General features: G+C 39.2%; 1 protein-coding gene across 1 annotated transcript; it reads right to left on the reverse strand.

Annotated features, from left to right (window-relative positions):
• Positions 1-41: 41 nt before the first annotated feature.
• Positions 42-14760, reverse strand: LOC138021435 (uracil-DNA glycosylase-like). Its single transcript, XM_068868311.1, has 3 exons — positions 14714-14760; positions 5256-5336; positions 42-2328 (listed from the first exon to the last, which is right to left on the reverse strand). The coding sequence occupies exons 2-3, from the start codon at positions 5311-5313 to the stop codon at positions 1205-1207; spliced, it is 1182 nt and encodes a 393-aa protein (XP_068724412.1). The 5' UTR covers positions 5314-5336; positions 14714-14760; the 3' UTR covers positions 42-1204.
• Between the last annotated feature and the right edge of the window lie 699 nt (positions 14761-15459).

Below are 15459 nucleotides of genomic sequence, written 5' to 3' on the forward strand. Positions count from 1 at the left end.
GAAACACAGCATAAAAAACATGGCCCATCTTTTATTTTAGTTTGAAAAATGGAAATGTAATGATTTAAAATGACTCCCATTGTCATTCCATATAGAACTTAATGCTTGTTCTTGTTTTCTTGCTTTATCTACTGGATCTATCGACTTGTACCATTCTGCTTTGGAATACAAACGTTGTCTCTTGAAACCAGGTTTCACTTGACTATAGTGATGGTCTGTTTACTTTTGTTGGTCATTTGTTTCTTCATTACCTTTTCCCTTAAGTTATTTAATATATTACATGAACACATCAAACATTTGATGCAATAATGTATTCCACTGCCTTAACAATCATCTGATACCAATAATCAGTTATTGCTTGAAAAAGAGATCCTGCATCACAGGTATTTTAAAAAATTTTCAGACATCCAGGATCAGTAAATTGTGTTAAATAATACTTTGTAGTTTTAGCTCTCAAATTATATTGTAAAATGCAAGTGACACAGAAGCCACTGTAAAATCCAGTGCTGCCAGATGTGTTGTTATATCAGAGATCAATTTCTGCAGGCTGAATTTGCTATCTGCAGCTGAGAGTTAAGAGACAAGGGTCCTACCTTTTGTAACTTAACCGTGACAAACACATACGCATAAAATGTTGGCAAAATTGTATTTGCTCTAAATGGTGTAATGCATTGCTTTAGCCAATTGAAATCCTTTACGTCATTTCTATTGTGTATTTTTCTGCACTTCAGGTTTTCAAACCCATTTTAAAACTCCGAGTAATAAAAAACAACTTCATAACTTTGACCGTTCGGTCGTTACAGCAAAATCTCAAGCCTCGGCCTAGCTGTATTGACCTCACTATCGTTCGGTCAATACGGCAACGTTATTAAGTAGTTATTGGGGACCTTTAGAGCGGAGGACGAGTACGACTACGAGTACGAGTTTTCCATTCTGAGCACGCGTACTTCGAAAAATGTCGGCCTCCAAACCTTATGCGCATGCTCAGTACGAAAAACTCGTACTAGTAGTCGTCCTCGTCCTTCGATCTAAAGGTCCCTATTAATTAACTCAGAGGGTAAATGCCTAATGTAACAAGTAGTCTGACCCAGGCTTACACCATTCTTGTTATTAACCTGCATTTGTAAGTAGTTGATTGGCAGTCGCTACGTACTAAATTAACGTACTGAATTCTTTGAATCAACTGTGGGAGTGACAAGTATCGTTAGTTAACCGGTGATGTTTGACCTGGCATTGGCATGTCTTTACATAGTGCCATATCAGGACCAGCTCCTTCGCGGGGTTTGAGGTCCCAGACGATGGGTGGTTGACCAATACTTTGAAGGAACGCATTGGCACATTTAAAGTAGTTGCCACCAATGAATGAATTCTTTCCTCCTGCACGGGGCGACGGATGACCTCCTTGTCTGCAACCATGCTTATCTCTGGCAAGGCTTTTACAGGATGTCTTTGCCTTTTCTCCCCATAATATCCAAGCAGCTCTAGGCACACCTTCATCCTTGTTCATGTGGTCTATAAGAGCATCTGTAAACGGTTTCCATATTTGGACGTGAGATCCTGCAGCATTCCTAACTCCAATTCGGATTGTTAAAGCCGAATTTAAGAGCATAACACCCTGCTCTACCCATGGCGTAAGGTCTCCGTTTGTCAGGCTCACGTCAAAACCTTCCAATTTTAATTCTATCAGCATGTTGAAAACACTTGGTACACTTTTGGGATCTTCTGTGGGGAAGAGACTGAACGCCAAGCCTGTAGCCTTGTCAGGTTGTGTTGTTGGATCTTGGCCAAGGATAACCACTCTTACTTTACCAGGTTCCACCTGAAAAGCTCTAAACACGTTATACAGTGGAGGCTGAACGTTTAAGTCTTCACTAAAATCGCTTTCAATAGCACGAGATATTTCATTTATAGCTTTCTTGACGCTATCTTTGGCCCAGAAACTAGCCCATTGAGGTGGTACACAATTGAACTTGTACACAAACTCCTCTAGGGTCATCCCGTCATTTTCGCCCCTCTTGAATGTTGCTGTTTCACAGATGTTGTCTACCTCCATAGCCGAAGCAAAGTTTCCTAAATGAGTGATATTTTGCGAAGCAAAATTTCCTTTTTGAGTTTCATTGGTTTGTGAAGTAATTTTTTCCAACAACTGAGGAGTGCTGTTGGTTTGTGATGCGACGTCCCCCAACCGAGTCAGGACATTGGTTTGTGCAGCAGAGTTTCCCAATTCACTGGCATTGGTTTGCATGGCGCAGTTTCCCATTTGGGTGACATTGGCGCAATTTCCTAACTGATTCTGAGAACCACTGGCTTGTAAAGCAAAGAGCATACCTATATGGAAAGAAGACAATATTGATATCAACTTGGTGAAAACCATATGTTATGACCTGTCTTTAATTTAGTTCCCATGGAGATTTGGCAAGTCGTTAATCATGCAGTATCCTCTTTTTCACTGCATACACCCTGCATTCGCGGAAGGGAAGTCTCTAAATATGTTTGTCCCACCGCAGAGAAACTTTTTGGTCTTCAGTGGTAAAACTGGGAGGGACGTACAGGATAAGTTACGTTCTATTCCACATGAAAGTTGGATCTGCCGAAAACCTAAAACCAATTTAAATCTAAACTGGACCCCGACATTGCACTTTTTTGTTGGTGTCATTGTTGTAGTTTAATTTTGTTTTTGGTTTTTTTTTTTAGCCCACTGCCCATTTTAGCATATTTGGATATCTTTTTGTAATTAGTTTCATGGAGTATGTATAACTTAAACGAGAGATATCATTTAAAATTATTATGATGGATTGTTGTCTCTGATGCTGTCAAAGACAAGAATAAATATTTATTGCATGTCAACAATAATTTTTAGTGTTTGGGCTTAAATGCTCAGCTTAGTGATTAGGGTTTCGTTTCGAGTGTTAGCCCTTCGTCAGAGCTAAACCCTTCAACTGTCTTTCACACTAGTAGGACTACTTTTCATAATTAAAAAACAGTGATATTTGTTAATCATTCCTTTGGCAATATAACTTGTATAACACAAGATTCATAAACATTTGTCTCACATTTTCAATTAAATAGAAAAACTTGAAAGTAACTACATTACCATCAAACGTAACAATGGTATTATTTGTACTGTTACAATATTAATAATCTACAACTTGATTTATCATGAAAGGAAAATTAATTACTCATTTTGCAGAATGGCCTGTTTACAAGTCAAGCTGAATGTAAAGGAAAATTCTTTGAAATAATCGAAAGTAAGATTAGTAGCTCTGCACAGGTTTATTGTTGCAGGAAAAATAATTCATTGGGCTTCTCCAAACTTGATCACTATTCGAACATAATGGTTTTCGATCTCAGATCAGTTATTTTTCCTAAAAGCATGATGGGGTACAAGGGTGACGTTTTACCATCAAGTCGATCTCTATCAAACAGAGGAATGTTGGAGCTGCCATTGGTTGTTGGCCATTTTCTGAGTATGGAATGGATGTGTTGACAACTTTCTGGTTGATTTCTGCATAATTTCTTGAAGCCACGTTTCCACAATTAGCTGTTCTCAGAGAGAAATCCAACTGTGTGCTTGGGACAAGACTTGAAACAGTTCCCATTTTGGAACTACTTTCTTGCTATTTCCTTGTGAAAAGTTTGCCGTTGCTGTAAACCCATTTCCTTCGAGTTATCATCCGTTGTTCCATTTTGTTAATTGACATAGTAGATCGATCCTTGTTTCCTGAAAGGCGAATTTGCCTCTCTGTTTTTTCTTTCAAGAAATATTTGGCCTTGTTTTAAAACTAACAATTTTTTTTGTGCGAGTTTTGATTGGTTTACTGGATTGTCTCCGTCCTTTTTGATTGACCAAAGTAATTATTTTGTTCTTGGTTTTACTACACTCGAATAATACTAATACCAGTGCCAATACCAATACCCATACTAGAGTGGTTTTCAATTGAGTGTCGAAAGTAATTAGATAATTACTTTAGTTTATGATTACTTCACTCAGTGATTCGTTCAAAGTTCTCGCGCCACTTTTTCAACCAATCAGAAGTGAAACCAAAACCAATCGTGGCTTGCGCGTGCACATTTTCCCGCGCTTTGTGTACGGCTACCTGTAATTACTTCGAGTTTTGATTCGAAAACCGCTTTAATACCTAATACTAATACCAATACTAATACCAATATCTAATACTAATACTAGAGCGAGTTTCAATCGAGTGTCGTAACACCAAAACCAAAGTAATTACTTTGGCCAATCACAAAGGACCGAGACAATCCAGCAAACCAATCAAAAATCGAAGTAGTTACACGCAGCCGACACAACCGTAACCGTAAATTGAAACCCGAAGCAATCCCAACTAAAACCTGAACGAGTCCCCGGGGTTTCAGTCACTGTAACAATTTACCGTCTCGTTTGAAAGAGAATGTATTAATTGCAAAACTCTTTTGGACAATTGTCTGCTGATTTGTAGATCAGTATTCAAATGACTGTCGAGTGATTGGTTTAAAGATATCCAATCGCGCCTTGCCTTCGTGATTTTTCCCACGCTTTGAGCAATTTACATGGAATTGCTACGAATTTGGATTGGTTCTTTGCACCTGCTGTGATATATATACATTCATTTCAAACTCGAAAGAATCGGCTACTTTGGACAGTGGCACACAATTTTGATAAGTAACTTTATTATACACTCAAAAAACGTATATCGCGTTTCTGATTGGTCAATGACAAAGGCGTAATATTTAGGTTACAGAGTGCAAAACGGAAAATTACTCTGGAAACAAAGCGATGGAGGCGTTTTGTCGAGTATATAATAAAATTTGTGGACGATGTCCTGTACATAGCCTATTGTGGTTCTTAATTTAGCATACACCTGTGTAATCCTATGATGAGAAGAAAATATGTAGTGATTGGGTGACTGAATGATTGACTGATTGGTTGATTGGAAGTACAAAGTAAATTGGGTTAAAAGAAATAAGCATAAGATAACTCTCCCTTGGTAACAATTCATGGCGATATTTTTACATATGATGCTTTAAGAATTTACGTTACGAGTGGAGGTTAATCTTGGACTGGTCTTCAGTTGAAAAACTAATTTCTTTGTCCATTTCCCTACCTTCCTGACCCGCAACACACACTGAACTAAATGACACTTGAATGGACGAACAAATCGTTAACATTCTATTTTGTGGTAAATTCCTAGGTTTTCTCTAACTTGAGAAATCCAACGTAACAAAATGTTGACGCCAAAACAATGTTGTTCCCATACCTGAGTCTATGACCAAAGGGAAGCAGAGGAAAACGATAATGAAAATGACTTGAATCATTAGTCTTGACTCATGAACTTCTCCTGAAAAATAAGAGACAGTAGCATCATGAAACAGAATCTTATTATCCATTGTAGCCGGTGTTTATATCCAATTGTTCTAAAACATCGTCACATCTAATCTATTTTCATTGCCCTAAGTTATTTTATACACTCGCCTTGTATATCGTATGACAACCGAACGTATGAAGAGATTTTCAAGAAATTCCCTAAAGAGAAGCAATGAGTGAAAGCTTCTCATCAACTCTGTTGTAGCTTCCGAAACAGGTCTGAGCTTGACGATTACATCAGAGAAAAAACATGTGAAATGCCGGCACTTATTGCAACTTAAGATGAAGCTAAGTACCATCAATACAGTTTGGAACATACCTATTACGGAGGTTTGAAATGGATATTCGAAGTTTACACAGAAGTACAGTCTGAGATGAAAATAGAAATTCTCAGCACAGGCTCGAGTTCAGTCATTGCATGGGTGTTTAGTAAAAAGATTTTTTAAAATTACGTTTACCTTACATCTCGCTAGTTAAATCACAAAATATTCGTTGACGCCTTACGTTTGGAAAATCTCGTCCAAAGATGAAAAGTCGTAGCCTTTAAATCTTATTATTCGACTCTACCCGGAAAAAGCAACGATAATAAAAATAGTAGCATTACGTTGTTTTTTTCAACATGCCAGAATTGAGAGTTTTTTTGAAATACCATTAAGGCAATTCATTTCTATTAACCTCTTTTACATTTGCACGTGACATAATTCTCTAAATCTCGTATTTCTAGAGTGATTTTTCAAGGGCATCCCATCTAGCCTCCGGTTTTTAAACGTTTTTTAGTATTAATTTTTGCGTCTTAATTTTTACCACAAAACAGCAAAGTCGCTCTTGTGGTAGATCTCGGAATTGGAATAACTCATCGGATTTTTAGAAACATCTAAGGAATTTGTACATAGTCTCAATCCATTTCACTTTCTCTTTCTGATCCCAAACTAATAGCAATGCGTTTAAATATTTAGAACCAAAATTAACCCCAGAGACTCTAAAAAAGATTTGCAGATGTAAATTGCGGTGCCAAATTTTGTGAAAGGCGGCATATTAATTTGCATTTCGAGAACAAGCCATCTGGGATTGGCCAAATTATTTAGCTGTGGGAATACCCTGGTCTCGTTGCAGAATTTGGCTGCTGTCAATCAAACGATTGCGAGTGCGATCTGAAATGTGAGGTGCGACAAAGTGAACAATAGTGGCTCATTAGGCCGCTCGACCAATTGAAAGCGGTTTATCAAGCGTGACCAGAGACGCGCACCAAAGAAGGTAAAAAGTTTATCCCAGACGAAAGCCTCCTAAAATCAAGTCCAATTCAGCCTGAAGGAAACCCGCTAAAAATCATCTCGTTAATAGCGACAGTTTCTCGTCCACGCATATCGCTGTACAGATTTTTCTCTTCAGAGTTCTCTCCGAGTATTTTATCTAATGTAGTAAATTCAGACTCTTTTGCTTCTTCTAGCGATGGAGGCAAACACCGAAAACGCCGCACTGTATCCGTGTCAATGAAGACGTTTTGGTTTCTTTAGAGCTACACAATGCTAGTAGACGGCACAGTGATATCACCTGGCCGGATTTACATGCAGACAAATAACTGGAGAGGTCCACAGGGTCAGGACAGGCTTTGCTGTCTATTATTATTGTTACAGGTTCCGTCCACAAATCTAAAGCCGTGGCTACACGAGCGATTTTTTGCTCGTGCTGGTGATGCGATTTTTTCAAAATTTGTCGCGTCGCCAGCGCGCGATGAAAATGGCAAGTGTAGCCACCCTTGAACCGGCGACGCGACAGCTGAAAAAGTCGCAGAAAAAAATCGTAAGAAATTGAATGAGTTGAATTTCTCGCGATTTTTTTTCTGGGATTTATTTCGTCTGTCGCGTCGCCAGTTCAATGGTGGCTGCACTTGCGATTTTCATCGCGCGTTAGCGATGCGACAAAATTTGAAAAAATCGCATCACCGGCGCGAGCAAAAAATCGCTCGTGTAGCCGCGGCTTAAACGTCAGCCACACGGATCCATTTATTTCTCCGACAGATAGGAACTGCTTACATGCAATCGGGAGGTCTTTCGGTGAAAGGAAAATTGACACGCACAACGAACCAACAAACCGTGTTGTGAACCCTGTAAGGTTCCAACTTCTGCACTAGTTGAGTGACGGAGCCGGAAAGACCGGAAACGAAACTGTCCTTTTCCGGTCTCTGGATGTTCCCGTGCCTTTCTTCTAATAAAAACCGGTGCGACAACGTCATAGCACGTGACTATGTAACACAATACCTGAAAGGCTAGAGCCCGTTACAGTTCCCTTTCCTGTTCCCGTATACCGGGGCCCCCTGGTTGTTTCTTGTACATTTCAATCCGAGAGTCTCAAGGTTATTTCTGACAAAAATGTAATTGTGCTTGAAGACAGTTTACGTTACTCAGCAAAAATGCGCTTGTGAGAACATCTGAACCAATGCACACAAGTACCCCCATATCGATACAAAACAAGACGCCTATAGGGCGTATCTGTGGGATACACAAACATTTAACAGAAATTGCCCAGTTAAAGTGCACTATAACTACGGGTAAACTTCGGAAAATGGCGAGAGAAAGATAAATATGTAATTTAACTAGAAGTTGTTTGTTATAAAAACAGAGTAAGGTAAAGTCTGCTACATAGAAGTTATCCCTGTCCAGCGGGATTAGTATCGGGATGGCAGACCTAAAAAAATACGACTTGGTGTAGGAAACCTAGGACAGAAAATGCTATCTAAGCAATGTACAGATTTGGTTAGCCTACTTTATGCTAAACAAATATTAATGCAAAAGTAAATATATAGTGATATACAGTTTTTAAGAAGAGCAGAAGGAATTTTTTAGTGTCGATCGAGAATACAAACATCTGCGATAAGCAAAAAAAATTGCGACTTGAAAACATCATAAATTTTGTGCCACAAATATAACAAGTTACCATCAGCGAAAAACATTTCGGGAGAGTTTTGTTACGTGCAATCACAGTTCAATTTTTCTGTTACACTTTTGGTCGTACAAGTAAAATCGCAAAATCGAAATTGACATCGATTTTAGCGGCCGCCTGTGATCAAGTTAACTTGCGCGTTTAATACTGACAACTCACGAAACAAAGGATGCATCTGTGACAAAATGACGGCATGACACCTGGTTTTTGTTAGTTTGCTTTTTTTTTTCTTTCAAGTGTTATAAAGTTCGACAAGATACATGTGCGAATTTAACACAAAGATCACAATCGTTGATTCTAGTCCAAGTGTCAACTGAAGTTAAGCTGAAAAAGCATCGGTCCACTTTATAGAATAGTTTAATACTAGTAGGCTGATTTAGCAACAGTATGGGAACGTCAGTGGCGACGTCGCGCGCAGCAAAACTACCAATGAGAATTTAGAATAGAGAAGAAAAGAGTGGAGTCTATTCTATTGTTGCTTGCAATATTTCGGCTGGCCAACACCAGCCTTCTTCAGGTTTATTGAATGGATAAATGCTAGTAACAAGATCTTTATATTTACCGGAAATGACATAAGAATGCTACGTGATGTGTTATAAAAACGGAAATGCATAAAAAAGAGGAGAGAGAATAATACATGATAACAAGATGAAAAAAACAAAAGAAAATTAAAAGGTAGCTAGACTAAATTACATTTCATCTCTTCTGTTAAGGCCTGCAGGCTCCAGTGTTTTTCCTCTGTGTATGAGGAATGCCTCACGAGCCTTTCTGATGGAGTCGAGCGGTATAAGGATCATGTGATCCTCCGCGTGACCACTGGTCAGGAAGTGTCGTGAAACCGCAGTGGGGGTATAACTACAAAAGGGGCTTATAATAGGTCGCCTATGTTCATTAAAGCGGTCTTTAAGACGACGTTTGGTCTCTCCGATGTACTGAAGATTACATTTAGTGCACTGAATCATGTAAATTACATTAGGGGTTTCACAAGTAATATGTGATTTGATTTTGAAGGTTTGTCCAGTACTATAAAAAGTATATTGATTACGGCCATCCTCAATAAAAGGACAGGCGGTGCAACTAGTTTTATTGCACCGAAACGAGCCGGATGGAGACCCAGATTGGTCGGTGTAAGTAGGTTCCGGCAATTTAGCTCTAACTAGAATGTCACTAATGTTTTTACAACGCCGGTAGGCTACTAAAGGGAGATTAGTAAAAACATTTTTACAGCGACCAGATGAATAAAGCACGTTTGAGTGTTTGTGAATTATACGGGATATGTTAGGTAAAGCGGGGTTATAGGTAATGACGAACGGAACAGTATCTGTCTGTTGTTTAGGTTTGGGTTTAAGAGCGTCGTTCCGGGAAATGTCAGAAGCACGTCGTATCTGGGTTTTAAGGAAATTAAGTTCGTAACCTCGGTTGACGAGGTAGTCCATAAGTTCCTTACAGCGTTGTTTGTAAGTGTCATTGTCCGAGCATATGCGTCGAAGGCGAAGTGCAAGGCTATATGGAATGGAACGTTTAGTGTGGGTGGGGTGGCATGAGGAGATGAGTAAATATTGATGTTTGTCAGTGGGTTTAGTGTAAAGATCGGTTTCTATGAGACCATCCTTGAGTGAGACCATCACATCAAGGAATGAAATATTTGTGAGGGAATGCGAACAAGTGAATTTAATGGTGGGATGAAGGTTATTGAGATAATCGACAAATACTTTCAGTTTATCTGAACCTTCAGTCCAAATAACGAAAATATCGTCCAGAAATCTGAGCCATGTATGAGGTAGATACAATGCGTTAGTGAGCGCGTCCTGTTCGAATTTGGCAAGAAAAAGGTTGGCAAATGAAGGAGCCATTTTGGTGCCCATAGCAGTACCGTGTTTTTGTAGGTAGTGTTCGTTGTTGAATGTGAAATTGTTCATGTTGAGGATGATCTGTATGAGGTCGCAAAGAGTTTCCGTGGGGATGTCCTTATCGTTGCGTTTGCGAAGGAAAAAGCGGCAAGCCTCAATACCTTCACTGTGAGGGATGTTGGTATAAAGAGAAGTGACGTCAAGCGTGACAAGTATGGCATTGTCGGGAAGTGTGTTGATTGTGTTCAAGTTGGCAAGTTTGTTAAGGAAATCAGTAGTGTCTTTAACGTAAGACGGAACAGTGTGAACTAATGGTTTTAGGTAGTAGTCAACAAACCATTAAATTCACTTGTTCGCATTCCCTCACAAATATTTCATTCCTTGATGTGATGGTCTCACTCAAGGATGGTCTCATAGAAACCGATCTTTACACTAAACCCACTGACAAACATCAATATTTACTCATCTCCTCATGCCACCCCACCCACACTAAACGTTCCATTCCATATAGCCTTGCACTTCGCCTTCGACGCATATGCTCGGACAATGACACTTACAAACAACGCTGTAAGGAACTTATGGACTACCTCGTCAACCGAGGTTACGAACTTAATTTCCTTAAAACCCAGATACGACGTGCTTCTGACATTTCCCGGAACGACGCTCTTAAACCCAAACCTAAACAACAGACAGATACTGTTCCGTTCGTCATTACCTATAACCCCGCTTTACCTAACATATCCCGTATAATTCACAAACACTCAAACGTGCTTTATTCATCTGGTCGCTGTAAAAATGTTTTTACTAATCTCCCTTTAGTAGCCTACCGGCGTTGTAAAAACATTAGTGACATTCTAGTTAGAGCTAAATTGCCGGAACCTACTTACACCGACCAATCTGGGTCTCCATCCGGCTCGTTTCGGTGCAATAAAACTAGTTGCACCGCCTGTCCTTTTATTGAGGATGGCCGTAATCAATATACTTTTTATAGTACTGGACAAACCTTCAAAATCAAATCACATATTACTTGTGAAACCCCTAATGTAATTTACATGATTCAGTGCACTAAATGTAATCTTCAGTACATCGGAGAGACCAAACGTCGTCTTAAAGACCGCTTTAATGAACATAGGCGACCTATTATAAGCCCCTTTTGTAGTTATACCCCCACTGCGGTTTCACGACACTTCCTGACCAGTGGTCACGCGGAGGATCACATGATCCTTATACCGCTCGACTCCATCAGAAAGGCTCGTGAGGCATTCCTCATACACAGAGGAAAAACACTGGAGCCTGCAGGCCTTAACAGAAGAGATGAAATGTAATTTAGTCTAGCTACCTTTTAATTTTCTTTTGTTTTTTTCATCTTGTTATCATGTATTATTCTCTCTCCTCTTTTTTATGCATTTCCGTTTTTATAACACATCACGTAGCATTCTTATGTCATTTCCGGTAAATATAAAGATCTTGTTACTAGCATTTATCCATTCAATAAACCTGAAGAAGGCTGGTGTTGGCCAGCCGAAATATTGCAAGCAACAACGCCTATGTTCACGTTGTCTTGACCAACCTTTGCAGGATATTTTCTATTTTAAAGTTTTTATGGTGTGGTCACGATCTATTTTGATCCAACGTAGAGCAAGTTTTGATCGTACACGGTTTTTGCAGTGGTTTAATCCTTAAAAAGTTCTATTCTATTCTTAATTCTCATTGGTGTTTTTTCTGCTCGCGCCGTCGCCACTGACGTTCCCGTTCTGTTGCTAAATCAGCCTAGTTACTGTGTAAATCATGACGGGCGGAAAGATTCCACAATAAATGTTTGCTTTCATCTAGATAACGCACAGTGTGTTGCGGTGACCGAGTGGTCTAGCGCGCTCTCAGATTATCGTAAAGGTTGGGAGAAGTATGGGGGTTCTAATCGCGCCAGGGAAATATGGTAAAAGTGAAGGGTGCAAAAGTAAATTCACCCGATCGGAGCTTCATTTAATATCCGTGGCGTATGCACATTTGTGACTACCAGCAACAAAAAAGAAAGCAGACCGGTTTTAAGACGTGGTATACCGTCGCCAGTCCACGTAACAAGTGTTTAAGGCCCGTTTTAAACGTCGCATTTTACATGTGCCGAATCTAATGCAAATAAGAATAATCTATTGTTTTCGCTCATTTGCATTAGATTCGGCACATGAAAAATGCGACGTTTAAAACGTGCCTAAAAATCTGAAAGCCCAAAACTTCCGTGCTGCATGTTAGTTCAGCCGCGTACACATGCATTGCAGTCTTTGACGTCATTTTCTTCTCGACCCAGCTCTCTCAAGATTATAAAGTTAGTAATGGCGGACCAATAAATAAGAAAATTCCAGTTAAAATAAAGAGCTGTTTTTTTTTTAAATCAGAACTTAACACTTGGTTCACTTAGTGTTAAATTAACACAGTTTTGAAATCCAAAGAAAATGAATAATTATTTTTTTCGGTCGTAGTAGCCTTTAAAGTGCCACTACGACGAAAATTTTTGGTTTTCTTTTCGAATGTTTTCAACGTCAATTAAGTCAGTATGTTCAAAATAATACAATGCATTTAAATTTGGAACGATAGAAGCGAGATAAGTCCGGAAATAGCCAGCCAAAAACCTCTAAAAATCTGTCCGCCATTACTCGGACGGCATTGGAGAAGCCTGCGATTATTTTGTAAGCGGTCTTCACGCAAGACTTGGCTCGTGACGTCATACGCGCATCGCCTTGTGGGCGTTTGAAAAAGCGAACAAGTCGATCAAGAAGTGATGTATATAGACCGTATTCATAAATGGCGGTCACATTTATAATTCTTTTTTCCCCTGCAAATTAGCCTACCAAGCCTCATTTTAGAGCAAAAATTCTTTTCAATTCATTGTATGGTATCGAGGCTTGGTAGGCTATAATTTGCACTTCGACAAAAGAATTATAAATTGGCCGCCATTTATGAATAAGGTCTATAATATCAGCAAAAAGCAACTCGGCGATCTCTCACATCTCATAGACGGCATGGGAAATTAGCCGCGTTTATTTTGAGCGTTGCGCATAGGACGTCAGACCCAAGGCGATCCAGCTAGACCCAACCCTTTTCCTCCTTTTACTACCGGTAAACACGGAAGCGATCCGAAGATCGATCTAAACTCAGACTATGTCCTTCTTCTCACGTGACTTTCTTCCCGCCACACGTAATTTATTATTATGATACTTTATGTCAAATATATTTCTAACATTGTTGGCTTTCAAAAACTGACAGTCACTGGTACTGAAATTTTAATTATTTTCGCACTGAGGTGGAAATTGCGATGACCGTCATGGTATTAAACGAGGTTTTCTTTTTTTTTTACGTTCACTTGTTCCTTCTAGTCAAAATAATGCACATTTAAATTCACGGCTATCTCAGTTTCTGTAATTGATTATTTTACCACAAGATATTTTAGCATTCTTGAAGCCGTGTTTGATTCGGACCGAAAGAGACCCGCATGTCGTTCAGTCGCATATTTTCAAAGATGGCGATGAAATATTGCGGTGAAGATGAATTAATTAATCAATTGATGCGGCTTTTCTATCTTTGTTTTTGTTGTCCTTTATTTAGATGTCATTAAGGGTGATTGAAATAATTAACTTAATAAACGTTTGTTGAGATGGGGGTGTTTCTTGAAAGGATTTCATTCTTTCATGGCGCCACAAAAGATCGACCCCCAAAAATTCACAGGCACTCTAGATATCCGGCTTTGTAAACGTGTTTTTTCACATTTGAGCGTAAAACGTCTTCCTTTATTAAGATGCAACAATGAAAGCTCGCATTCTTATGAGACTCTTTTGAAAAAGGAAATAGATGAAAGAGGGACGTTAATTGTTACCGGAGCTTTGTTAAATGGCAGGGCTTCGGCAACTCACCGGTCCCGGGCCATAGCAATGGGAGTTTTTTTCTCGGGTATCCCTCAGTAAACATGGAAAGGGGATTAGCATACACCATCCTCTGCACTTGTAAGAAATATTTGGTTTGCTTGTTCTTCTGACACTCATTCTGTTTTTGGAAAGAATGGAGTAGTGTTCTGTTAATTTTGTCCCCGAAATCACAATGATGTTTATTCGCGATAAGCTGAATGCGCCCAGTTGTGGGTCGTTTTGGCGTGAAAAAAGTGCGCGATTGACCAAGCGGCTGCAAAATGGTATCCAGACTATTCCCAGTACTTATAGTGGCAACCATTCCGAGTTTCTAATACGTATATTCTTTTGGAAAACCTTATTCTGGTATTCTATGAATCCTGAATAGTTAACAATTATTCCATGAGCGCGCGTTGGATATGAGATGGTAAATAGCCAACGAGGCGCGTAGCGCCGAGTTGGCTATAACCACTCTCATATCCAACAAGCGCGAATGGAATAATTGTTTTATTAAATTCCTTAAACTCCAAAAGTTTAGAAGTACGAAATACGAGCGAAAAAAGCGAGAAAATCCTAGCGAAATCGAAAAAAGTTGATGAAGATGCGATGTTGTGTAATACCTCGTGGTCAGACAGACGCAGGCTCATCACAAAAACATTTCTTACCTTTTCGTGTATCTCTAAGCTTCGAAAGTGATCCAAACTTTCCACAAAAACGTTTTTCTTTTGCTTTATACCGAAAAAAAATTAAAAAACGTTTTTAATTTAGCAACGCTAAGCGCAATCATTTACCATATAAGGTCAAACTAAGGTATATGAGCTGATAACCGAGATAGAGTGAACCAATCAGAGCACGAGAATTGCATTATCCGAGGTTGAGAATTTAATAATTCCCAATAAACGCAGCTGAAAATCATGACCGACCATGTTCGATATGTCAAAATCTGACTTCGTTTCAAGTTTGGCCTTCAGAGTTGTTTTGTGATTAAATTTCTCCGACCCAAAGTCTAAAATCCTGACACAACGAATTAAGCCGAAGCCAGAGAAAAACGATCGAGGGATAAAAACTCATAGATTTCAAAAAGGAAAGAAATGAATCCGTCAAAATAATACTGCAATGTAAAATATACACCCACAACAATTACGTGCAACGCGAACTTTTTTTTATTGATAATATTTCCTCCACGCAAAATCCATTTGAATTATTTACGACGCTTACCTATCTGAGCAATGATCAAGCGTGCTTGATAACAACTGATAATACTGATAATTCGAGTAGCGATATTTAGCTTACCTGAGTGTGAAGAAATCACTCTACTACTAATTCCGCTTTATAATGGTTATTGCTAAAACGCAGTACACTGTCAGTTTAGACTGTAGTCCACGAAGGGTTACTGACACAGTAGCAGCTG

This window comes from Montipora capricornis, chromosome 10, assembly GCF_036669925.1.
Source record: "Montipora capricornis isolate CH-2021 chromosome 10, ASM3666992v2, whole genome shotgun sequence".
NCBI lineage: Eukaryota > Metazoa > Cnidaria > Anthozoa > Scleractinia > Acroporidae > Montipora > Montipora capricornis.

Bases quoted from the DNA above. Each gene is read 5' to 3' on its own strand.
- LOC138021435 (XM_068868311.1), bottom strand. From the start codon at position 5,313: ATGATTCAAGTCATTTTCATTATCGTTTTCCTCTGCTTCCCTTTGGTC. The intron at 2,329-5,255 runs GTATGGGAACAA...CTTTCCATATAG, and splicing joins CCCTTTGGTCATAGACTCAG to GTATGCTCTTTGCTTTACAA.